This window comes from Podarcis melisellensis (assembly GCF_964234715.1).
Source record: "Podarcis melisellensis genome assembly, chromosome: 8".
Taxonomy (NCBI): Eukaryota; Metazoa; Chordata; class Lepidosauria; order Squamata; family Lacertidae; genus Podarcis; species Podarcis melisellensis.
Window position 1 is genome coordinate 82,363,404 of NC_138540.1, and position 26,756 is coordinate 82,390,159.

General features: G+C 47.7%; 1 protein-coding gene and 2 long non-coding RNA genes across 6 annotated transcripts in view; 1 reads left to right on the top strand and 2 right to left on the bottom strand.

Annotated features, from left to right (window-relative positions):
- Positions 1-7,456, bottom strand: part of B9D2 (B9 domain containing 2) — a 33,069-nt gene extending 25,613 nt beyond the window's left edge. For 2 of the 4 annotated variants that reach the window (XM_081922426.1, XM_081922429.1), the window contains exons 1-3: positions 7,354-7,443; positions 5,569-5,677; positions 4,496-4,621 (exon numbers count right to left, since the gene is read on the bottom strand). In XM_081922426.1, the coding sequence (XP_081778552.1) occupies positions 4,496-4,621; positions 5,569-5,656 (214 nt within the window). In that variant the 5' untranslated portion in view covers positions 5,657-5,677; positions 7,354-7,443. Of the gene's footprint in view, positions 1-4,495; positions 4,622-5,568; positions 5,678-7,268; positions 7,332-7,353 lie in introns of those variants that run through there. The other 2 variants (XM_081922427.1, XM_081922428.1) reach the window with 2 other exon arrangements.
- The window catches only part of LOC309376242, a 266,043-nt gene that overhangs the window by 193,094 nt on the left and 46,193 nt on the right, over positions 1-26,756 (top strand). The gene's annotated exons all lie outside the window — the stretch shown is intronic.
- Positions 1-26,756, bottom strand: part of LOC309376249 — a 319,563-nt gene that overhangs the window by 192,201 nt on the left and 100,606 nt on the right. The window lies entirely within an intron of this gene.

Below are 26,756 nucleotides of genomic sequence, written 5' to 3' on the forward strand. Positions count from 1 at the left end.
GTGTGTGTGTGGCATCAACATTTGAGGACCAGGGTCCCGTTAGGACAGAGGCATGAAGACTTCTCAGTTGACAGATATATAAATGGAGAAAAGGAAGTCTGGAACATTGGGGCCCCAGAAGACACAAACGGCAGGAGGTCTGTCGCATTGCTATGTGGTGTCCAAATGTATATGAGACAAGACCAGAGTGACAAAGCCATAACCAGTGAGTGTGGCACTTCGCCGCAGAATAGAATAGCTTGATCTAAAAGGACAGGCCTCTGCCCCAAGGAGCTTGCAAACCACAACACTGAATACCTGGACATAGAAAAAAAAAAGATTTTGACACTCCTCTTGTGGATGACAAACTGTTAAAGAAACAGGAAGAAGAGCAGGGAAAAAATGGACAGTTCTCATGATGGAAGGATACAGAATGAAGAGTCCTGCAGCACTTGTGCTTTCCAACTAAAGTTGGGGATGGCAGTGAGGTGGCCATTGATACTAAATCATTCACGGTAGTTTAAACAAGAGAGATGGTGAAGAGGTCCAAAACGACTTATCCAAACTCAGGGCTTATTCACCCACACTTTTCCTCCACTCTTTCCAGGCACGGTCCGTGATTTAAAGCTCTGAACACTTTTTTCCCCTTTTGCTTCAGAGCTTCCCCTGTGAAAATCCGCTCTTTAAAGCTCAATCAGAGCAAACAGCCATCCGTGGGGAACCCAAACTGATGTTTGCTCCGGTGGAGCACCGAAGATTGGGAAAGTGGTGTATCTGACTAGGCACTGTGGAGAACAGGATGCTGGCCTGATCTGGCAGGTTCTTAATAATTCAGTGTGCGGATAACAATGCTGATTTACCATAATGAGCTGCTTGGCGGTGTCTGTGAAGTGACATGAGCTTGCAGAAAGCACTCAACCGATGCTAAATATTAAGGTTATTATTATTAAGTCAGAGTCTGGCTCCTCCAAGCACTCGTTTGGCTCCATCCTGCTTTTCTCTCTCTTTCTCCTGCTCCCGCCACCATCTCCTCCTGTCAATTCAGAGTTCGTATTTCAACATTAGCCAAGGTTTGGCTGGCCGGGGGTGGCGGTGGAGTTATATATATATATATGTGTGTGTGTGTTTTATCTCTTCGCCTGAGCACTGTGTTCCCAGCAATAAAGGGAACTGGGGAGGCATGATTTATTAATTATGTGGAGTCTCGTCAGCCGGGAAGAAAAGGAAGCGGCGGGAGACTTTCGGCAGCTTTTCCGCATCAATCCATTCCTCCGTCCCCCCCGCCTGGTCTTTCCTTGCCCCCACCTATCCGGTCCAGCTCAGCTCAGCTGAAGCGCAGCCTAGAAAAGGCAGCAAAGAGAAGCCCACGCAAATCAAACCGGCTTTGCGGCACGCACACAAAAAAAAGCCAGCCGCTCCGACAATTAATCCCCTACCATTCCGAACGGCTTCCCTTCGCTGGCTGGCTTCTGAGCTCTTTTGTCTGACAGCGCAGTTTACCGTAGCCACAGATTAATTTCCTTTAAGGTAGCCAATTATATCGAACATACGCGGGTGGCGCTGTGGGTTAAACCACAGAGCCGAGGACTTGCCGATCAGAAGGTCGGCAGTTTGAATCCCCGCGACAGGGTGAGCTCCCATTGCTCAGTCCCAGGTCCTGCCAACCTAGCAGTGCGAAAGCACATCAAAGTGCAAGTAGATAAATAGGTACCGCTCCGGCGGGAAGGTAAACGGCGTTTCCGTGCGCTGCTCTGGTTCGCCAGAAGCAGCTTAGTCCTGCTGGCCACATGACCCGGAAGCTGTACGCCGGCTCCCTCAGCCAATAAAGCGAGATGAGCCCCGCAACACCAGAGTCGGCCACGACTGGACCTAATGGTCAGGGGTCCCTTTACCTTTACCTCCAAGTTGCTGCTGTCTCGCTCCTGTCAGGCAGGTTCATAATGAGAGGCGAGACACAGTGCCTGATTCGAGCCGGATTGTGCAATTTGCTTAAACACCCCTCTGCATTTCATGGCTGGAGAGAATGGGGGCCTCTGAGTCTACGCAGAGTACCTCTCCTCAGCCACTGAGCAACTGCTGGGGACAAGGAACCATTTCAAGCCAAGGGCCCGCACTCTCTTCTGAGCAACTTCCAAGGGGCCAATGGTGGGTGGAGCCAGAGGCAACAGTGGGAGGAGCGACAGGTGCAAATGACACCTTTGTGCACTAGGCTTGCTGCCACACACAGCCCTCTTCATCCTCCACCCTGAGCCACTGAGTTCTTGCAGGAATACAGTCCAGCTGGGGTGCAGAGAATTCTCCACCATAAATCCCCAGCCCCACCTTTCAAGCCAGAATCCCCTGAAGAGAGGGGGCTTCCGAAGGCCACAGCTCTGCAATGCAATTGGCTGGGCCCTCCCGGTAGGGTGGAAGGCAGGGAGGCAAACAGCAGGTGGCGCTAGAGGCAACGAAAGCCAACTATTTACCTCTATCCTCCTCCTCCCTGCTGAGTTGTACAACAGCAGAACTAAGGCGGGGGAAGCTGACCTGCTCCTAAATCCCCCTATTTGTTGTTTTCTGAGATCCCTGGACTGGATTTATCTCAGGAGAAGGCTGGATGAGGGCAGAGTGAGCTTTGTGGAGCAGGGTCCCATTTGCCCTAATAGACATTGCCTCAATGCCAATTATTGCTTGGACTTGGGCCCAAGTCCCAATGGGGAAAACGGGAGATCAGGCTGGTTGTGGGCAAGTGGGTGGGTTCAAGAGCCTCCGTAAGTGGGGCGGAGTCTTGGCCAGCAATGTATGTGTCATGAAGCATCATTCACACTGATAGAGCCAAGATTTGGGGCAACGTAGCCAGCTAAATTCCCGGCGAAGGTTGGCCGGCAGCCACACTGCAGAACTGTAGCTCCAGTTATAAGCTGCGGCTTAGCTATTTAAGAGCATTGTTGTTCAGTGGGTTGCCTTTTAAATTGGTTAAATTGCCACTCAGGAAGAGTGCTCATTGCTCATACTCACTTTTCGATCTCCCAAAAGCGACTGTTCGGTTTTAGAAGATTTTGCCCTTATTATCCAAAAGCTTTCAGTTTAGAATGACATTGCTCACGACCTGGGAAGGGAGAAGATCTAAGAGAAGGAAAACTGATCCCAAACCTCTGCTGCCTTGCAGAATATCTTTGGGAGAAGAAAAGCCTAAGGCGTAAACCCTACACTTGAGAGCCAGTGTGGTGTAGTGGTTAAGAGCGGTAGTCTCGTAAGCCAGTGTGGTGTAGTGGTTAAGAGCGGTAGTCTCGTAATCTGGTGAACCGGGTTCGTGTCTCCGCTCCTCCACATGCAGCTGCTGGGTGACCTTGGGCCAGTCACACTTCTCTGAAGTCTCTCAGCCCCACTCACCTCACAGAGTGTTTGTTGTGGGGGAGGAAAGGAAAGGAGAATGTTAGCCGCTTTGAGACTCCTTTGGGTAGTGATAAAGCGGGATATCAAATCCAAACTCTTCTACACAAATGCAGAGTGGAGTCCCTAAAGTGGTTGGATGGCGCCTTGCATTCCTCCTTCAGGCAACTCCTGCAGCCAAGCTGATGCCAAACTTCTTGTTCTGCTTTCCTTTGGACCACATCAATGATGCTGAAAGGGAGAACTTGTTGTCTGGGCTGCCCAGGATCTCCAAATACATGCGCTTGGGCCCCAGGGAGGTCACTTTGCTGCTGCTAACATAGCCAACAAGGCGAGTGTTCTGCTTTGCTTGCTCAAGCCACCAAGGTCACAGCAGAAATCTGGGACCTCTACAGACCGATTTATTTATTTTTGTGCATCTATTCTGCAATATATTATTGATGCAATTACATCCATGTTGCAGCACCCAGCAACCATTCTGCTTTATTAGATGGATGCGGGTGGCGCTGTGGGTTGAACCACAGAGCCTAGGACTTGCCGATCAGAAGGTCGGCGGTTCGAATCCCCGCGACGGGGTGAGCTCCCGTTGCTCAATCCCTGCTCCTGCCAACCTAGCAGTTCGAAAGCACGTCAAAGCGTAAGTAGATAAATAGGTACCACTCTGGCGGGAAGGTAAACGGCATTTCCGTGCGCTGCTCTGGTTTGCCAGAAGCGGCTTAGTCATGCTGGCCACATGACCCGGAAGCTGTACGCCGGCTCCCTCGGCCAGTAAAGCGAGATGAGCGCCGCAACTCCAGAGTCGGTCATGACTGGACCGAATGGTTAGGGGTCCCTTTATCTTTTATGTGAGGCCTAGACTGAGGGGGGGTGGCATATGCCCTGATGGCCTAGCTAGCTTCCACTGCGTTACCAGGATGCTACCAAAGAAAATGGCCCTCTGTGGATCAGTAACCACAGCCATCTCAAAACATTAGCAGGCGGTCACTGGGTGATTTGCCTGCAACGTATTAGGCGTTTCCCTGTCCAGCTGCAGCTGTGTCTTGCAACACACACACAAATATTATTTAAAAGGATCTCATGTTTTTAATGCGGCGATAGCCAAGAACTGCGGAGGAGGAAGGGAAAGGCAATTGATATCTCTTACCCTGCAAGCCTTTGGTGGCAAAGTGGACGTCAATGGGGTGGGACCAATAAGCCACATCATCCAACTGGGGGTGGTCGACTTGGGTCTGCCCTTCCCGGAATCCTGACAGCAACTTCCAGGCACCACCTGGGAGGAGAAAACCCAGATGTCTCGGTTATGAATAGACAAAGCTCTGCCTCTCGTATCAAGTCTAAAAATGTGGGGTGGGGGGGTGGAATGCGCCAGGGGAACTGACTTCCTTTCACCTCCCCCTTTAGTAGCGTCACTTAAATAACGCAGATGGAGTTTAGAGAGAAGAGAAGCTTGATAACACTTGATGAAGCAAACTGAACAAGAACAGCGTATAAATCTGAGGAGAAATTCTTTTCCTTCTTTTATTAAATTTTATTGTTACTGTTCACATTAACACACCATACAGAAAAAGAAAATAAATCTCCATCGCCGCCAAAGGAAAAAAAAAAAGAATTAGTACATCAATTAGTAACCTTCAAAACATAAAAGTGGTCTTTTTCTATCTACCAGACTTCCCGTCTATTCCTTATTACAGGTTCTGTATTAATTGTTCGCTGCCACTGCATAACGAGTTTTGTTCAGTTTCAATATCCCTTGATCCATTCATTGGTTTTTCCACATTTTTAACACTGCTACTGAAATTATTCGAACGCTGTGTATGACTTTAAACTACTACTATTATTACTTTTCAAATATATTTTAAAAACTTCCCATTTTGAAATAAATACCCATTTTGGTTTATTTTTTTATCTTTTCTGACATGCTATCTAAATCCACATATTCGGAGAAGAAATTCAACCGAGAGGCTTTCTGTCTTTCTTAGCTCAGGCCTTCTACACAGCAGGAAAACACTCAACTAAACATACAGAGAAAAACTCCCTCGGAACCACGCAGCCAATGAGAGCTGATGCTACCTCGGCAAAGATCCTGCTCCTCTGATTGGTCGCTAAGCAACACCTGCTGGCTGACTTTAACCGAACAGAATTAACCTATAAATCACGTGCTAAATTATCTCTGCCTTTCCCTTTCCCATGATCTCCGGACCATAATTCTCCACCAACCTGTGTGAATCCCCCATTTGCAAAAAAGGCTGCTGCTAGGAAATCCGCTGGCTCCCACGATCTGACCAATCACGTGCACTTCAGCCATGGACCTGCAGTGGGAAAGGACCTTAAAGAGAACGGAGACACCCAGTCAAGGGCCATCATCATATTCAAGACCAATTTTGAGATTTCACATGTGTTTTAAGGTTACCTTGGTGGTTGGAGGATGGATAGTGGCTAACAGATTGAGGTTGAATCCTGACAAGACAGAAGGACTGTTTTGGGGGGGACAGGGGGCGGGTGGGTGTGGAAGACTCTGTGGTCCTGAATGGGGTAACTGTGTCCCTGAAGGACCAGGTGCGCAGCCTGGGAGTCATTTTGGACTCACATCTGTCCATGGAGGCGCAGGTCAATTCTGTGTCCAGGACAGCTGTCTCCCAGCTCCATCTGCCCACAGACTGTCTCCGCAGAGTGGTGCATGCTCTGGTTATCTCCCGCTTGGACTACTGCAATGTGCTCTACGTGGGGCTACCTTTGAAGGTGACCCGGAAACTACAACTAATCCAGAATACGGCAGCTAGACTGGTGACTGGGAGCGGCCACCAAGACCACATAACACCGGTCTTGAAAGACCTACATTTGCACCCAGTACATTTCCGAGCACAATTCAAAGTGTTGGTGCTGACCTTTAAAGCCCTTAACGGCCTCGGGCCAGTATATCTGAAGGAGCAAATTCTCCTCCATCGTTCTGCCGAGGGCCTTCTGGCGGTTCCCTCATTGCAAGAAGTGAGGTGACAGGGAACCAGGCAGAGGGCCTTCTCGGTGGTGGCACCCGCCCTGTGGAACGCCCTCCCACCAGATGTCAAAGAAAAAATAACTACCAAACTTTTAGAAGACATCTGAAGGCAGCCCTGTTTAGGGAAGCTTTTAATGTTTAATTTGTTGTTGTTTAATCGTTTAGTCGTGTCCGACTCTTCGTGACCCCATGGACCAGAGCACGCCAGGCACCTCTGTCCACTACTGCCTCCCGCAGTTTGGTCAAACTCATGCTGGTAGCCTCGAAAACACTATCCAACCATCTCGTCCTCTGTCGCCCCCTTCTCCTTGTGCCCTCCATCTTTCCCAACATCAGGGTCTTCTCCAGGGAGTCTTCTCTTCTCATGAGGTGGCCAAAGTACTGGAGCCTCAGCTTCAGGATCTGTCCTTCCAGTGAGCACTCAGGGCTGATTTCCTTCAGAATGGAGAGGTTTGATCTTCTTGCAGTCCATGGGACTCTCAAGAGTCTCCTCCAGCACCATAATTCAAAATAATGTTTAATAGGTTATTGTATTTTAGCGTTCTGTTGGAAGCCGCCCAGAGTGGCTGGGGAAGCACAAGGAGAAGGGGAGGACAGAGGACGAGATGGTTGGACAGTGTTCTCGAAGCTACCAGCATGAGTTTGACCAAACTGCAGGAGGCAGTGGAAGACAGGAGTGCCTGGCGTGCTCTGGTCCAGGAGGTCACGAAGGGTCGGACACGACTAAACGACTAAACAACAACAACATTATTATTATTTAAATCCTTTGTCTCCAAACAATTCCCAAGTCACTTGCAAAGCTGGAAGTTCGATTTTTAGCATCGACCCTTGCGGTCCAAGATTGCACATACGCCACCCGCCCTCAGTTTTCACGTGTTCTGTTTGAATCAAGAGGGAGAAAGAGAGGTGGCTGATACGTCACCCGTTCACACGTGCAAAAGACACGCGACTCCTCCGTGTCCCCCTTCCCCCGGCGCACGCATACCGCACGCCACGCGTTCCATTACCTGCCAGCCGCGCGAATTTCTCAGAACTCCCCCCGCCCCCGCCGGCGCCTCGCTACCGTCCTGCCCTCACCGTTTCTGGGCCGCGGTTGCCGCAGCAACGGGGAAGCCACGCCTAGGGTGGGGCTCTGATTGGCTAGTTGCGGGAAAGGTGAAGAAGGGCGGTGGCGCCGCCATCTTGAGCGAGGCAACAACAACAACAAAAACCCGCCATCTTGGACATAGAGATAGGAAAACGTGAAGAGTCGCACATGGTCGCAATTTCTGCCTATAATCAATTTTATGGACAAGGGCGGTTTCCGATTTTTTTAGCTGATTTTTTTTAGTTTGTGCCACTGTGGTTTTGTTGAAGATTATCTTAAACAGTTGCTTTACTGGATAACTGAGGGCAAGGAAACAGCTGCGATTCAAAGAGCCATGTTGAGTGTGTCATAAGGAAACTTCCCTAGGAAAAGGGTTGGGTTTCCGCTCCTCCCTTGTGCCGCCATCTTGTGTGGGCCTCAAAGAGCCGTCGCAGTGCGGCCATCTTGGGAAGGTCGTTCTTTTCCCTGTTGCCTAGGCAACTGAATTGGTACTTGGCGAGAGCTGGCTTCAAATGCTAGTTCAGCCACTCAGTCATTTGGAGACAAATGAGCCCTAGTTGCCTTATGAAAAATGGAATATCAGCTTGGTTTACTACCTTCCTCTCTTTGGCAGATACTGTTCCTTGTTTGTTTAGATGTAGGCAGAAGCTGAACTAACGCAGCTTTTCATGTTAAATATCAGTGTGTACCTCTTAGACTTAAGCTTCTTTCTGTCGTTTTTTTTAATTTATTTTTATTAATTTTCCAAATTATTAAAAATCAAACCAAATTCCTTCAGCTTCTTTTGCAGTTACTAAAGGCAGAGGAGCTCTGCCGCATGAAAATCAAAAGGTTTAGTTTCAATAGATGAAAAGGTACGGATGCTGTTGCCATGATGTGAAATTAGGCACATTTTTTTGCACGTTGCGTGGGCTGCTCAGAGAGAAGTCGGGACAGCATGAGGAACCTACTTCCAAAGGGAATAACCTCCAAATTACATTTTAGATAGCTAGAGACAGTACATTTTTCTTTTCTTTCTTTTTAAAAATAATCTTTATTACGGTAATTTCCCACATAGGCATATATACATAAATAACAAAGCATACAAAGCTACAGCAATACAAGTACTGTAACGGGAGGGGGAGAGAAAAAAAGGGTGAAAAATACAGTGTATATCAATTAAATAACAGGTTAAAATATAAAACTTCCAATAATTATCATTATACTCCTTATATTGTCTATATTTTCTTGCACAGATTTATGTGATTTATATATATATATATATATATATAATCTGCTATAATATCTAATACACATATTGCTTTCAAGTATCAGTCTAGTTCTGCAAGTATCTTGTTGCTTGTACAATGCAGTTTTATATTTTCTTTGAATATTTTCCATTCTCTGTATACTTTCTGGTTTGACACTCCTCTGATTCTTCCCGTCAGTTTAGCTAGTTGCTGGTATTCTATCATAAGAGTCTGCAACTCTGTAGGATGGTAGGAAATCCCCGCGAAAGTGCAAGTAGATAAATAGGCACCGCTCCGATGGGAAGGTAAACGGTGTTTCCGTGCGCTGCTCTGGTTCGCCAGAAGCGGCTTAGTCATGCTGGCCACATGACCCGGAAGCTGTACGCCAGCTCCCTCGGCCAGTAATGCGAGATGAGCACTGCAACCCCAGAATCAGCCACGACTGGACCTAACGGTCAGGAGTCCCTTTACCTTTACCTTTAAGCAGGGGAAAATTTCCCCAAGAGGACTTTGCATACTGAGTGGCTATAGAACCTAAAGATCTGCTCATGGGAAATACTTGAAATGTATTTTTTCCTTTTGGGGGTGGATGGAATGGAGTTTTCTGGGAAAGGGCATGTCTGGCTGCAATCCTGACATAAGAACATAAGAATTGTTGTGGTTGTTTAGTCGTTTAGTCTTTTCCGACTCTTCGTGACCCCCGACTCTTCGGACCAGAGCACGCCAGGCACTCCCGCAGTTTGGTCAAACTCATGCTGGTAGCTTCAAGAACACTGTCCAACCATCTTGTCCTCTGTCGTCCCCTTCTCCTTGGGCCCTCCATCTTTCCCAACATCAGGGTCTTTTCCAGGGAGTCTTCTCTTCTCATCAGGTGGCCAAAGTATCGGAGCCTCAGCTTCAGGAGCTGTCCTTCCAGTGAGCACTCAGTGCTGATTTCCTTCAGAATGGAGAGGTTTGATCTTCTTGCAGTCCATGGGACTCTCTAGAGTCTCCTCCAGCACCATAATTCAAAAGCATAGGTACTGATTTTTCGCTCCATGAATTTTTCCAATCTTTTTTTGAAGCCATCCAAGAGAGAGCTATAAGCTTTTCTCTAGCTACCTTCTACATGCCATACTTAATTTTTACACATTTGTATAATGTCACCTCTTACTTGATTTTTCACTAACATAAAACACCCCCCAATGCTATAACCTATCATCATAGGGATGTTGCTCCATCCCCTTGATCATTTGGGTTTTGTTTTGGTTTTTTCTGAACAGGAGAACTTCATACTGCAATACTTTGCTGCCACAGATCCCACTTTCCTCAATATATATTGCTGGAACTGAAAGGGGGGGATCACTCTGTTATATAGGAATGTTTTGGGATATGTACTGCAGTAACAGGGACAGCAAGAACAAACCATATATTGATAAGTTTGTTCAAACGGATACGGTACCTGTTAAAAGAGCAAAAAACAGAAATGTCATTGGAGCGTGTGAAAAAGACTCTCTGAACTGGAGAGATAACTTGCCATTTCTCTTGTGTTCGCCTTTTCATCACAAGGTACAACACCTAAAATTAATTAATCAGAACATCCCACTAGGAGAGACTATAATGATGTTTGCAGAAGGCTTAGGAAAGGTCAAACTGTCTGCGATATAAACCTGAACCTGTCCTTAGATTAAATTGCTGATTGCAAGGCTGCCGTTCCCACTCAGAAGCGATGCCAACGCTTGGGATGGGAGTTGATTGAATCGGAAGGGGAATTTGGCCAGCTTCCCAATCCGTGTTTGTCCTGGGGGTGTGAGAAATGGCAGGCAAGGGGCAGGATGTCTCACCTCACGGGCAATGAGATTGTAAAACAGGCCAGCAGACTCTCGACCCTTGACCAGGGGATTGTTATCTGTCGTCTTGCAGTGGTTCCTAAAATCATACTCCTGGCGTAATGCACATTGTGGGGCTGTCAGTGTGAGGTAATATCCAGCTGAAACCTGGGAGACCAGGGCTCAAATCCCCACTCAGACATGAAGCCCACTGGATAACCTGTAATAAAACAAAAATCTGCCCTTATTCCCTTATGGGGGAGACAAGGGCCTTTATAGAGTCCTTTGTAGGTTCTCCATCGGTTGGAGAAAAGAACAGAGGCCAACCAGAGAATATTGAGAAGCAAAGCAGTTCGTAAGCCTGATCTTTATTGATCTGTTGCAATAGGGTGCTCCCCTCACACGCAGGAAAGGAGGAGGACTGAAAATAAAGGTGTGCCCACCCTTATATAGACATTTTAAAGTTCAAGAAGGACACTGACAAACTGGAACGTGTCCAGAGGAGGACAACCAAAATGGTCAAAGGCCTGGAAACAATGCCTTATGAGGAATGGCTAAGGGAGCTGGGCATGTTTAGCCTGGAGAAGAGGAGGTTAAAGGGTGATATGATAGCCATGTTCAAATATATAAAAGGATGTCACACAGAGGAGGGAGAAAGGTTGTTTTCTGCTGCTCCAGAGAAGCGGACACGGAGCAATGGATCCAAACTACAAGAAAGAAGATTCCACCTAAACATTAGGAAGAACTTCCTGACAGTAACAGCTGTTCGACAGTGGAATTTGCTGCCAAGGCGTGTGGTGGAGTCTCCTTCTTTGGAGGTCTTTAAGCAGAGGCTTGACAACCATATGTCAGGAGTGCTCTGATGGTGTTTCCTGCTTGGCAGGGGGTTGGACTCGATGGCCCTTGGGGTCTCTTCCAACTCTATGATTCTTTGATTCTATGCCCACCCTGGAGTCCAAGATCACCCCCAGATATATCATACCTACATCACAGAAAGGCCGTCACATCACAGAAAGATTTCTGTCTACAACAGAAATCTGAGTGCGTGGTTTACCTCCTGTCTGGCAGGTTACCTGTTAATGCTCACTTGACTGGATACCCTGGGGAGCCTGGCCAGTCTTTTGTAGTGACAAATACTTAGTTCCTGAGCCAGATCACAGGCTCACCCTATTCACACACAGACATACCCTTAAGACAGGATTTTCCTTCGACCTTGCAGAGAAATATTTGAGGTCAATTTGGGAGGGACAAAATGGTTTCAGGACTTTTTCTGTGGGGTTTCAGACATTTGGTTTATATATGCAGTTACGAACATTTATCTTTTATATCTATATCTATATCATCTATATCTATATCTATCTAAGACCTTAATTTTTTAAATTTCAGACCCCAGGCTGATCACAATGGTTGCTCACACATCGTACATTTAAAGCACATTGGTTGCCCCAAAGAATTCTGGGAACTGCAGTTTACCCGTCAGAGAGCTACAGCTCCCAGCACCCTTAACAAACTACAGCTCCTAGGATTCTTTGTGAGATGTCGTGTCCTTTAATCACATGGTGTGCATGCAGCAAACCTACCTTGTAAGGTTATTGTGAGGATACAATAGGGAGTGGAGAAGCCCCCACGCCCCACTTTGAACTCCTTAGTGGAAAGGTGGGATAGAAAAAAATTAAAAATAAAGTCTGAGGGCCCCAACGATGCTACGGGGTTGATATACCATATTTTGAAGTAAGTGAAGTGATGTCTATTATCATCTAAAGAGCGGAGCAGGTGATTTTGTCTTTCCAAAGACTAAGAGTATCCTAAATGGATCGCCAGCTGACCATGTCCACCTGCTGACATGTTCAACATTTTGCATGCAACCCCCACAGAGGTGCACTGAGCATCAGTTTCCTCCATGCGTGGAAGATTCACCTCTTTGCCCTTGCCTTGGACAGCTGCAAGTATTTTTGAGGGACCCATGTCTTCTGTTTACTGAGTTGCTCTCGCTTGGAATTGTTTTATTTACCTTTCATAATTGCACTGAAAACGTGTTACTCTCCGTCTTGCTTTTAATTGCATCATTACATTGCTGCAATCTGCCCTGGGACTTTACGGTCTAAGAGGCAAGTAGGAAATCTTATAAATAACTAAGCAATGTACTGGAACTCTTTTCCATCTTCCTCCGTTTTAACAAATGCATTGCGGCATAAGCTTCCACCGGCTACAGTCCACTTAATCAAATGTCATGAAGTGTTATCTTGAGTTACAGTTATACAGTGGTACCTCAGGTTACATACACTTCAGGTTACATACTCCGCTAACCCAGAAATAGTGCTTCAGGTTAAGAACTTTGCTTCAGGATGAGAACAGAGATCGTGCTCTGGTGGCGCGGCAGCAGCAGGAGGCCCCATTAGCTAAAGTGGTGCTTCAGGTTAAGAACAGTTTCAGGTTAAGTACGGACCTCCAGAACGAATTAAGTACTTAACCCGAGGTACCACTGTATTATATATGGGGAGTGGGAAAGGTAGCCCATGCTCAGAAAGCCCACAGCCACAGAAAGTAATTCAGAGATCCTGGGCATACATTAGAGCAAGGGGTCAGCAAACTTTTTCAGCAGGGGGCCAGTCCACTGTCCCTCAGACATTGTGGTGGGCCGGACTATATTTGGGGGGGAATGAACGAATTCCTATGCCCCACAAATAACCCAGAGATGCATTTTAAATAAAAGGACACATTCTACTCATGTAAAAATACGCTGGTTCCCAGACCATCCACAGGCTGGATTGAGAAGGCAATTGGGCCGGATCTGGCCCCTGGGCCTTACTTTGCCTACCCATGCATTAGAGAATCAAAGAGTGTTAAAGATAGAAGGGCTCATTAAGGTCAAACAGTCCAACCCCCTGCAATGCCCAGGATGGGGCTCAAACCTGTTTGTTGGCATCCATCAGTCTCGAGAGACAATGGAGAGACATCTGTCTTGAGAGGCAACAGAGTGTACCTCCAGGGGTGAAGTCAAACGGCTGCAGTAGAAGCACCAAAATGATGCCCCCACCCTGGGGTGCAAGTCTGGGCGGTGTGTCTGGAGGCAACAACAACAACAACTGTGACGTGGACCTGAGTGAAAACTATCTACAGACCTGAGTGAAAACTATCTACAGTATCCCCCTGCTGGCCCAGGGGGAACTTCACTACATAACAACAACAACAACAACAACTTATTATTTATACCCTTCCCATCTGGCTGGGCTTCCCCAGCCACTCTGGGCGGCTTCCAACAAAATATTAAAATACAGTAATGCATCAAACATTAAAAGCTTCCCTAAACAGGGCTGCCTTCAGATGTCTTCTAAAAGTCTGGTAGTTGTTTTTCTCTTTGACATCTGGTGGGAGAGCGTTCCACAGGACGGGTGCCACTACTGAGAAGGCCCTCTGCCTGGTTCCCTGTAACTTGGCTTCTCGCAGTTAGGGAACCGCCAGAAGGCCCTTGGCGCTGGACCTCAGTGTCCGGGCAGAACGATGGGGGTGGAGACGCTCCTTCAGATATACTGGACCGAGGCCGTTCAGGGCTTTAAAGGTCAGCACCAACACTTTGAATTGTGCTCGGAAACGTACTGGGAGCCAATATAGGTCTTTCAAGACCGGTGTTATATGGTCTATGATGTCTATTCCCCGCTTGTCCATGATGCAGATTTTCGCTGGCCCCTTTTTTCCTTGGCAAGGAAGGAGGGCACCATTTTGTGGTTTGCTTCAGGTGGCAAAACACATTGGGGGAACCTGTGGCCCTGCAGATGTTGGGACTCCAACTCCCATCATTTATGAGTGTTGGCCATGCCAGCTGGGGGCTGATGGGAGTTGGGAGTTCAGCATCCACATCAGTCGGGCCACAGGCTCCAATTCTGGCTTGGTGCCTGGGCTCCTCTTTATAAAGGTAAAGGGACCCCTGACCATTAGGTCCAGTCGTGGCCGACTCTGGGGCTGCGCGCTCATCTCGCTCTATAGGCAGAGGGAGCAGGCGTTTGTCTGCAGACAGCTTCCGGGTCATGTGGCCAGCATGACTAAGCCACTTCTGGCGAACCAGAGCAGCGCACAAAAACGCCGTTTACCTTCCCGCCAGAGCTGTACCTATTTATCTACTTGCACTTTGACGTGCTTTCGAACTGCTAGGTTGGCAGGAGCAGGCACCGAGCAACGGCTGTCACGGGGATTTGAACTGCCAACCTTCTGATCGGCAAGTCCTAGGCTCTGTGGTTTAAACCACAGCGCCACCCGCGTCCCTCTTTATACACAGCCTGTAATGCTGCTCTCTCATGGAAAACCGTGCAAGTCCGTTGTGTCTCCTGGATGAAACGAAGAAGAAGAAGCAAAAACACCCAAAACAGCCCTAAGGAACAGATCATTAAATATCATTGAGGCAGTCAGGAAAACAACAACAGAGGACAGCCTTAATGAAACAGCTGCAGTATGCCAAGGAACTGTTAACAAGCATCATCAGTTTTAGATGTCTCCCTTCACTCCTCACAGGAAAGCCATGCCATCTATTTGAGACACGATGATCTGCCGTTCTTTCAGAAGGATGCCGACGTGATTTCTCACAGGAAAGCCATGCCTTTTCTGTGAGAAATCACGGCGGCATCCTTCTGAAAGAACGGCAGATCATCGTGTCTCAAATAGATGATGTAATGTGGCATAGCAGTTAGAACCTAGGTTGCCAGTGTTCAAATACCCCCTTTTTCCACCAGAAAGCATGCTGGGTGACTTTAGTCCAATCACTGTCCCTGAGCCTAACCTCCCTCGCAGGTTTGTTGTGAGGATCGAATGGAGATGGGTGTGTGGGGAACCATATGTATGTCATCTTAAGCTAAGGAAGGAAGGAAGGAAGGAAGGAAGGAAGGAAGGAAGGAAGGAAGGAAGGAAGGAAGGAGGGAGGGAGGGAGGGAGGGAGGGAAGGATGGATAATGGAGAGGTTTTGAATCACTACAGCACTGTCAAGTCAAGTCAAATCAGTTTACAGTGGCACCTCGGGTTAAGAACAGTTTCAGGTTAAGAATGGACCTCCAGAACGAATTAAGTTCTTAACCCGAGGTACCACTGTATTGCATTTTATCAGACACATGGAAATGACAACAAAAATAATAATAGAGATTTACCTTTCCGCTCCTTAACCTTAATCCCCCTTTAAGTTTAATAGCACGGATTTGTAGAGCCTTAGCCAGAAATTCAGATATTCTGAAAGATTTTGCAGACCCAGTAGACCTGCATACCCTCTAACATTTCTGCAATGAAAATAGGGATGCCCTATTCCATAATAATAATATTAATAATAATAATTTATAACCCACCCTTCTGAATGGGTTGGCTCAGCCACTCTGTGCTGCTTCCCACATATATAAAAACATAATAAAACATTAAACATTAAAAAAAACTTCCCTATACGGGGCTGCCTTCAGATGTCTTCTAAAGGTTCTATAGTTATTTATCTCCTTGGCTCGGAGGTTGCTTAACTCCATTCCCTCCAAGATTTCTCCGATGGAAATAGGGACGGGGACGCGGGTGGCGCTGTGGGTTAAACCACAGAGCCTAGGACTTGCCGATCAGAAGGTCGGCGGTTCGAATCCCCGCGACAGGGTGAGCTCGGTCCCTGCTCCTGCCAACCTAGCAGTTTGAAAGCACATCAAAGTGCAAGTAGATAAATAGGTACCACTCCGGCGGGAAGGTAAATGGCGTTTCCGTGCGCTGTTCTGGTTCGCCAGAAGCGGCTTAGTCATGCTGGTCACATGACCCGGAAGCTGTACACTGGTTCCCTCAGCCAATAAAGCGAGATGAGCGCCGCAACCCCAAAGTTGGCCACGACTGGACCTAATGGTCAGGGGTCCCTTTACCTTTAAGGAAAAGCGGGGCATTTCGGGATCGAATCAGAAACTGGGGCGGCTTCTGTAAATCCGGGACTGTCCCTGGAAAATAGGGAAACTTGGAGGGGCTGCGCCTGGCCATCTGTATGCCTGCAACCGCAGTGCGGTACACTTTGAAAACTTGCATATATTTAAATCAAATCCCGTTGGCAGGAGAGGAATAAATAAATGGCTGTGGTTTGGTGTGTCTCCCAAAATTTGGCCACATACCGCCATCCGCTTCTTCTGTTAAAAATAATAATAATGACACACTGCCTACAGCTGGAAGGAACGACATCAACTCAAATAATAAAAAGAGAGAGGAGAGGAGGAAAGCAGCAAAGAAACAGCCCATCATCTGAATTAAAAGCCCCCTGGTGTTGATTAAACTTTCCTCCTGCTGTAGCTTTCCAGCTCTCCTCACCTGTCTGGAAACGGCTGGCTGCTGGGTGCTTTGATAAATGGCTCCGTAAGTGTTTCTCTCATCTCCTGCTAAAATGCTGCCAGGGGCGCTTTCCTGCAGAGCAGAACTGAACAGACAGGATGAAAAAAGAAGAGGAGAAATGAATGGAAGGAAGGAAGGAGCAAGAGAGAAGCCTTTTCTTCTCTTGTGCCCAGGGAAACCTCTGAAAGCAAGGGGAAGGTATCGGGGCCAGGAAAAGCTGCCCCCAGGACCAGCCTGGCAGCACAGAAAACCTAAGCTGGTTTTTTGGGGGGTGGTAACATATCGAGGGGCACCAACAAACTGGCCTGCCGCCCCAGCAGCGCATCAGAAGACATTCTGAAATATACTCAGAGTCGAGAGTGGATTTCACACTCTTTATTCAGCTCATAGTGGGAGGAGGAATGAAAGTTTCCCCAAAGTATCTGCTTTATATACATTATTTACACAATGGGCCCCACGTGATTGGCTAATTCCGGAATTCTCCTGTAGGCCAATCAGGTTGTGGATTCACTTCCATCTGGAGCTGGATTGGGTGGCTCCTGCAGACCAGTCATACTGCTGCATTGTTCTAGGACCAATGGGACTGCTGCATTCTGGACCCTATTGTTCTAGGACCAACCAGACTGCTGCATTTTGGATCCTATTGTTCTAGGACCAATCAGACTGCTGCAGTTTGGATCCTATTCAACTCAGTACATAACACATTCCTACCCAAGAAGAATGGATAATCAAAGTGATATACTATGCGGAATCAGCAGAGTCAACAACTAAATTAAGAGAACCTAAGGATGATTGTTTTGCGGAAGAACGGAAGCCCTTTTGGACTACAGTGGTACCTCGGGTTACATACGCTTCAGGTTACATACGCTTCAGGTTACAGACTGCGCTAACCCAGAAATAGTACCTTGGATTAAGAATTTTGCTTCAGGATGAGAACAGATATCGTGCTCTGGCGGCACAGCGGTGGCAGGAGGCCCCATTAGCTAAAGTGGTGCTTCAGGTTAAGAACAGTTTCAAGTTAAGTACAGACTTCCAGAACGAATTAAGTACAGTACTTAACCCGAGGTACCACTGTAGTTAAAGAAATATTATAGTATGGTGAATTTGTGAGCAGGATTCAAACTGTGAGCAACAGAAGGAATTAGGGATTGTTGTATTATTGCCATAATATATAAGAGAGAGAAGATAGGGTGCAGCAAGGGGGAGATATATTAAAAAAACACTATGGAAAACGGGATGGGAAGTTGACAAAACAAAAGAAAAATCTATTATGTGTTGGAATGTATAGGCGATTTATTTTATGAAAATTTAATAAAATATAATTGAAAAAAGAATATTCCTGGCACCGTGTGCATAGTTGCAAAGGGTTCTGGGAAATAGCCATCAGAAGACCCCAAGGCAGTCCAATGCCCTGGAGCCAGTTTGTCCAATTCCCAGGCCCTTGATAACCAGGAGTGGCGTCTCTGTTGCATGAATGTGTTTTATTTAAAACTTTTGTTGCTCCTGTGGTGCATTGGGTTAGTGTGTCTGGCTGTTAACCAGAAAGAAGGTTGATGGTTCGAGCCCACTAGAGGACGGCCGTGGGGAGAATTCCTGCATTGTAGGGGGTTAGACTAGATTACTCTTAGGGGCCCTTCCAACTTTATACAGTGGTACCTCAGGTTACAGGCGCTTCAGGTTACAATCACTTCAGGTTACAGACTCCGCTAACCCAGAAATAGTACCTCGGGTTAAGAACTTTGCTTCAGGATGAGAACAGAAATCAAGCGGCGGCAGCGGGAGGCCCCATTAGCTAAAGTGGTGTCTCAGGTTAAGAACAGTTTCAGGTTAAGAACGGACCTCCGGAACGAATTAAGTTCTTAACCCAAGGTACTACTGTAATCCTATGATTCTGCATTCATGGTGTTCTGTCCACACCAGTTAGCGTGACGTGGGTTGGGGAGTGCCCCATTCACCACAGCGGCCGATAAAAAATATATATCTATTCAGAGCGACCCTTCACAGAAAAATTATTTAGCACCAAGCACTTATCTCTTTAAGCACGACTGCCCCATTACTACTCATTCAATGTCAAAAAAAGGGCAAAGTGCTTAATGTTTGTTTTGGATGGGAAGCAAGTGTTTAATTAGGGGGAAAGCACGTCGTTCTTATGGCGGCAAATGGACAGGGCTCCCTGCCTTCATTAAAAAAAAATGTACAATGTGTTTTTACAGAGCAGCACAAGAAGAAGAAGGAAAATACTGGCCTGTGCCCCATTAAGCTTACAGTCAATCAGCGTAAGGGGGCAGGGAGTCCAGGGACAGTTGGGTGGGCACAGGTGGGAAAGTGGGATATTGGTGGGGTCAGATGTAGGGAGTGGGCTTTCTTGTTGTTGTTTAGTCGTTTGGTTGTGTCCGACTCTTCGTGACCCCATAGACCAGAGCACGCCAGGCACTCCTGTCTTTCACTGCCTCCCGCAGTTTCGTCAAACTCATGCTGGGAGCTTCGAGAACACCGTCCAATCATCTCATCCTCTGTCGTCCCCTTCTCCTTGGGCCCTCCATCTTTCCCAGCATCAGGGTCTTTTCCAGGGAGTCTTCTCTTCTCATGAGGTGGCCAAAGTATTGGAGCCTCAGCTTCACGATCTGTCCTTCCAGTGAGCACTCAGGGCTGATTTCCTTCAGAATGGATCGGTTTGATCTTTTTGCAGTCCATGGGACTCTCAAGAGTCTCCTCCAGCACCAGAATTCAAAAGTATCCATTCTTCGGCGATCAGCCTTCGTTATGGTCCAGCTCTCATTTCCATACATCACTACTGGGAAAACCATAGCTTTAACTATACGGCCAGGTGATGTCTCTTGTAGCGTTGTAGGGCTGCAAGTCCCATCATCCATGACCACTGACAATGCTGGTGTGGCTGATGGGAGTTGTAGTCTAACGACATCTGGAAGGCCCCACATCTGGAAGGCCCCACAATGGTCCAGCTCTCATTTCCATACATCACTACTGGGAAAACCATAGCTTGAACTATACGGACCTTTGTTGGCAAGGTGATGTCTATGCTTTTTAAGGGCTTTCTTAGGTGCCCAGAAAAGTAAGGGAAGTATTTGAGGCAGCTGGGTCCACTAGATGCGTACAGGGGGGCGGGTTGGCCCACCAAAAGCCTCCTCCTCATCACCACTGCCATCCGACAGTTCATCGGCTCCAAGGGACTATTAAACATTACGGCGTGTAGGTTATGCACACAATCCCAGAGGGCAATCAATTTTTATCCGGTACATGGACGGTAACAGATGGAGACATGCACACTTAATCTCTTTTCTAGGTGGGCAGTGATAGGACTTAATCACCTTGGGTTCTTAACAATGTGCGCTTAATTTCGAGTTGGCTTCGCTCCAGCTGCCAGTCCCTGCGCCACCTGATGCCACCCTGGCGAACACCTACGCAGTCACCTTTAGCCAGCGGAGTCTGGAATGAATGGGCCTGTGCCATGCAGGAGGCAGGGAGAATTTGGGCAAGGTGGGGGCGACGGCTGCCCCTTTTCCCAGATGAACCATAACCCCATTTTCCATTTTAAAGGGCAAAGCACAGGCACTATTATTTGAGTGAGAAATTAGCGTGCTTTCAGTGTTTGCTTTGGGGAGCCCTGGGAAATTCTTGCAGGCGCCCAGGGACATCACCCCCGCTGACTTCAGTCTGCCCTTAAGCTAGCAGCCACCTGCCTGCTTTCTGACGTTCATCCAGCCCAGAGGGTGGCTGTCAGCTTCCTCCTCCTCCTTAGTCTCAGTGTTGCTCCTTGTAGAACTCAGCAGGCAGGCGGATGGGGGCAGAAGCAGATTTCATTTGGCTCTGGCGCCACCTGCTGTTAGGCTCCTTCCCTTCTGCCCTACCAGTCCCAATGGACACTAAACACAGCTGCTTTTTGCCACCTTTGCAATGACCCAACTGTTCCCTTTATGAGTGAAATATACTCGGGGTTGAGAGTGAATTTCATGCTCTTTATTCAGCTCATAGTGGTGAGGAGGAATGGGAGTTCCCCCAGAATGTCTGCTTTATATACATTATTTACACAATGGGCCCCACGTGATTGGCTAATTCCGGGATTCACCTGTAGGCCAATCAGGTTGCAGATTCACTTCCACCTGGAGCTGGATTGGGTGGCTCCTGTGGACCAATCAGACTGCTGCATTCTGCACCCTATTGTTCTAGGACCAATCAGGCTGCTGCATTCTGGACCCTATTGTTCTAAGACCAATCAGACTGCTGCATTCTGGACCCTATTGTTCTAAGACCAATCAGACTGCTGCATTCTGGACCCTATTGTTTTAGGACCAATAAGACTGCTGCCTTTTGGATCCTATTCACCTCAGTACATAACAATGAGTTTGGGTGCAATGCAATATTTTGGGCTCTACAGGCCAGGCAGGATCAGCCTCGTGGGTCAAACTGGACAGGTTTGTGTGGCATCTCCTGTTAAAATATTGTGGGAAACCTGCCTTTCAGCGAGGGATTCTGACACACAAGCCTCCTTGAATCGGCAAGGGGCATGCATTAAAACAGGAGCCAGCAAACTTTTTCAGCAGGGGGCCGGTCCACTGTCCCTCAGACCTTGTGGGGGGCCGGACTATATTTTTGGGGGGAGGAGATCCACAAATTCCTATGCCCCACAAATAACCCAGGGATGCATTTTAAATAAAAGAACACATTCTACTCATGTAAAAGCATGCTGATTCCCAGACTGCACATGGTCCGGATTTAGAAGGTGATTGGGCCGGATCCGGCCCCCGGGCCTTAGTTTGCCTACCCATGCATTAGAACCTCCTGCTAAAAGATGGGTCCTCCCCCATCATTTTAGCAAATCCCCTGCTAATACGATGGGAGAAAACCTCTTCTTAGCAGCACCTTGACAGATGCATTGCATTCTCAGAGATGGGGCTGCAACAGCCCAGTGGCGTAGCGTGGGGGGTGCAGGGGGGGCCAGCCGCACCGGGCGCAACATCTGGGGGTTAGGGTTAGGGGGCGAAATCCACGGGTTAGGGGGCGCAAATCCACGGGTTAGGGGACACAAATTACTTGCCTTGCCCCGGGTGCTGACAACCCATGCTACGCCACTGCAACAGCCTCCCCCCACATGCTGAGTTCAGGGTGAGCATTGGTTGGTATGCAAAGAAAGGCTCTGTCATTTGCATCCTTGTGCACAGGTGTCCAGCTGTTGCTTATCAGGGTGTTGTGGAAAATGCACTCTGAACATGTAAAAGGTGCCTTTTCTTTAACCGTTTCATAAAGTTCCGAGGTTAAAACCAGTAACAGCAGTAAAACCAGTAAAAGCAGCTATTGCCACCTCCTCGCCTGCTTCTGAGCAAGAGCTCTGTGTTGCTTCAAAGCTTGTTCCCAACCTCGATTGATCTCATCCGGCTCGCTTTATGCCTCTTACTCTTTCGGAGCCGTCACCCCGGCAATTCCAATTTCTCTTTATAGTTAGTAAAAATCATTAACAGCGCCGGAGTTGTGATGACTCCACGGATTTCTGGATGACAACCTCCCCAACGGCTGCTTTGCCAGCCCAGCTGCCGCAGTGGCAAAACACAGACAGCTTCGTCAGCAGATTCACACCGAAAACATTACTGTTTTAAATTTAAATCCCCTTTTAACGACAGCTTGGGGGAATGGTCTGCAGTAGCCCCTGGACGCCTTCAGGGGGCAGTGTGCTGGCAATAAGAGCAGACTCTTAGAATCATCGCTTTGTAGAGCTGGAAAGGGACCCCAAGGGTCATCTAGCCCCACCCAACGTAGATCTCGAACCCACAACCCTGAAATTAAGAGTCTCATGCTCTGCCAACTGAGCTGGTTGGAAATGTGGAGGTCTTGGAGATGATATAAGCAGAAATGATTGTAAGCTGTTTTTATATGCAGTGACGGCAGCAAGAATATTATTGGCACAAAAATGGAAGCAAGAAGAATTACCGACAAAAGAAAAATGGAGGATGAAATTGATGGACTACGCAGAATTGGATAAACTAACCGGAAGAATTTGAAACCTGCGGGACCGGAGATTTACAGAAGACTGGTGTAAATTTATGGGCTATTTGAAAAGGAATTGTGATGACCAGATTACGTTTGTAGGTTTGCAAGAAGTTTTGTGAGGTAAATTATTTGAATTATTGCAAAAATGGTTAAAGAGGTAGATTGTGAGTTAAGATAATTAAAGGCAATAGGAATTTAATAAATGCAGAAGAAATGATAAAAATGGTGGATCATGAGAGGTGCTGATGGAAGTCCAAAAAGACTGTATAAGATGTGAAGCTCTGTGGAATGTATTGGTCTGTTGAAATTAATAAAAATTATATATAAAAGAATTAAAAAAAGGAAATGTGGAGGTTTTTTGTTTTTTTCATGGGAAGTGAGGCCTTGGGCTCCTTTGGGGAGGAAGGGGGGCGTCAAATTAATTCATGAATGATGTAGCGCTCTGAGCTCCTTGGAAGATGGGTGCGCTATAAAATGTCCCAGACGAACAAATACCAGTGGCGTGGCGTGCCTCACCTTTCCCACAAATTAAAACCCGCTGCTCAGTTCTCCTCCGGCTGCAAGTCAGCTCGTTTGGTGCTTGTTGGCGGGCTGAAATTTCCCTACGGGGCCCTTCGAAAAGCTGCCGTCGCAATTAGCAGTAATTGGGCTGCTTTTCTGACAGTCTCTCTGCAGAAAGAAGAACAAAGGCCTGGGTCAGGATTGATTGGCAGGAAACGGAAGGGGGCACAGGGGGTGGGAGCAGATTGAGGGGACAAGGGTTGGCAGGAGCGGAGAGAATTTGCCCACTTTGGGACAGAAGGGCATCAAAGGCACCGAAAGTCTAAACATAACTTCCTTTAGCCACCTTGCTCAGGAAGAATCACTTAATTAGGTCGGCAGATGAGACTCTTTCGTTTGGCAGTCTTGGGTTCAAGTTCCGCCTCGGACAAAGGCCACATTCACATCAGACATTTAAATCACCGTGATACGACTTCAAGCCGTCATGGCTTCCCCCAAAGAATTCTGGGAGGTGTGGTTTGTTGAAAGGACACCCCCCTATTTCCCTCCCAGAACTACAGTTCCCAGAGCAGTTGAAATATCAATTCCCCTTCACAGAGAATTCTGGGAATTAAAGTTCCCGGGCAGTGGCGTAGCGTGGGGGGTGCAGGGGGGGCTGGTCGCACCGGGCGCAACATCTGGGGGTTAGGGAAATCCATGGATTAGGGGGCGCAAATCCATAGGTTAGGGGGCGCAAATTACTTGCCTTGCCCCGGGTGCTGATAACCCACGCTACGCCACTGTTCCCGGGGGAGGTATAGGGGTCTCCTATCAATGCTCAGGACCGTTAGCAAACTCCAGCTCCCATCATTCTTTGGTGGGGAAGGCCTTTCTCTTTAAAGTGACCAGGGTTCGAATCCCCCCCTCGGCCAGGAAGCTCTCTTGGGTGACCTTGCGTCTGTCACTGCATCTCTCAGCCCCACCTACCTCACAGGATTGTTGTGGGCACTGGCAGAGGAATGGGGGGCCGAATGAGCCATGGGGGACTATTGTGGCCACCCCCCCGGACATACGCTGCGCACCCTCCCAGCGCGCCGGGTGCCATGCCCCCAAGGACGGTGCGCCACAGCCCTAGGACGCACACCCTCCCCCGTGGGTGGTGTGTCACGTCCACAAGACACACTCCACGCCCCCACGGATGACATGCCACGCCCCCAGGACACGCGTCACGCCCCCGGGATGCACGCCAGCCACGCCCCCACCTGCTCTCCGCCCCCAGTGCTGAAGCATGCAGCTTCGCCACTGGTTGTGGGGATGAGATGAGGAAGATCAGGGGAGAGCCATGTATGCCATCTTGAGCTCTTTGAAGGAAAAAAGTGGGATATAATAATAATAATAATAATAATAATAATAATAATAATAATATTTATACCCCACCCTCCCCGGCCAGAGCCGGGCTCAGGGTGGCTAACACCAGTAAAATTACAATAAAAACATAATAGGAAATACAGTGGTACCTCGGGTTAAGTATTTAATTCGTTCTGGAGGTCCGTTCTTAACCTGAAACTGTTCTTAACCAGAAGCACCACTTTAGCTAATGGGGCCTCCTGCAGCCGCCGCGACACCAGAGCATGATTATTGTTCTCATCCTGAAGCAAAGTTCTTAACCCAAGGGAGTCTGTAACCTGAAGCGTATGTAACCTGAAGCATATGTAGCCCGAGGTGCCACTGTGTGTGTGTGTATAAAAAACCAATTTAAAATACAGGTTAAAATGCAATTTAAAATGCAGCCTCATGGATCATATAAAATGCCACAAATTAAACAGGAATCCAGTAAGAAGAGCAAACGGCCTTGTGCTAAATTGTGGATTTTTGAGGGTGTATTTACTTTCAGGAGCACCATAACGGGCATCGGAGGGCAAGTTGTTGCTCACGGGCACCATGTTGGACACTCTTCTCTTCTAGGGTCACCAGTGTCTTCAAGGAAGAGACAACATTGTTTCAGTCAGGGACTTTCTGATTTCTGCCATATTTGTGGAATATCAGTGGCTCCTGGGCATGATGGTTCTGCTCTTCCTCCACAGTCCTGCTTGCGGTTTTGCCACAGGTATCTGGGCGGCTGCTGTGAGAAAATAATGTTGGCATCGATGCGCCATTTGCCGGAAGGTTCTTCTGTTGTCCTCATGCTTGCCAGTCTCTTGGTTTTTTCTTTGTCCAATAGCCTTCAAATAAATTCGACGGCATGCACGTTTCTGAATGCTGAAGGTGAAAGCAGAAGGATATATTGCCGTACGGGAGCAAAGACCATTTGTTTCTTTTTTTAAAAAAAAAAGAAACTAAGATCTTAATATGTGGGGCACAGCTCTCCCACCTAGAAATATATTTTGCCCTTTCCCTGAAATCTTCTTTCTGGTGCTGCCGCTGCATTTTCCAAGCTTTCTGCAACCTTTCCACAGACCATGTGAGTGTGTTTTATGGCTCACCTGTAGCCTAATAATAATAATAATAATAATAATAATAATAATAATAATAATAATTTATTATTTGTACCCCGCCCATCTGGCTAGGCTTCTCCAGCCACTCTGGGTGGCTTCCAACAAAGATAAAAAATACATTAAAATGTCACACATTAAAAACTTCCCTGAACAGGGCTGCCTTCAGATGTCTTCTAAATGTCAGGTAGTTGTTTATCTCTTTGACATCTGATGGGAGGGTGTTCCACAGGGCGGGTGCCACCACCGAGAAGGCCCTCTGCCTGTTTCCCTGTAGCTTTGCTTCTCGCAGTGAGGGAACCGCCAGAAGGCCCTCGGCGTTGGAGCTCAGCGTCCGGGCAGAATGATGGGGGTGGAGACACTGCTTCAGGTATACTGGGCTGAGGCCGTTTAGGGCTTTAAAGATCAACACCAACACTTTGAATTGTGCTTGGAAATGTATGAGCTTAAGGATCTCTGGCCTACAGAATTTACTTTTAGGGGGCCGCATAGCAGTTCAAAAGCACATCAAAGCGCAAGTACATAAATAGGTACCGCTCCGGCGGGAAGGTAAACGGCGTTTCCGTGCGCTGCTCTGGTTCGCCAGAAGCGGCTTAGTCATGCTGGCCACATGACCCGGAAGCTGTACGCCGGCTCCCTCGGCCAGTAAAGCGAGATGAGCGCCGCAACCCCAGAGTCGGCCATGACTGCACCTAATGGTCAGGGGTCCATTTATTTTCAGAAAACACCCATTTGGGATTTCACACCTGCAATTTCACATTCTGAGCGGCAACAATTGCAACATCGCCATATTCCACCCGCTCCCCCAAAATTACTTTTAGTTCTGACAATCACACCACCCATTTAAGGAACTTTTAATCCAGCCAGGCCCCTTTGCTCTCCTGCTTTGCTCCTTTCATGCGATATATTCCCTCCCCACCACCACTGACAATGTCCTCGCCTTAACAACGTCCTAGGAGACCCGAACGCTGCCTTACAAGTTGGCCGTTATTA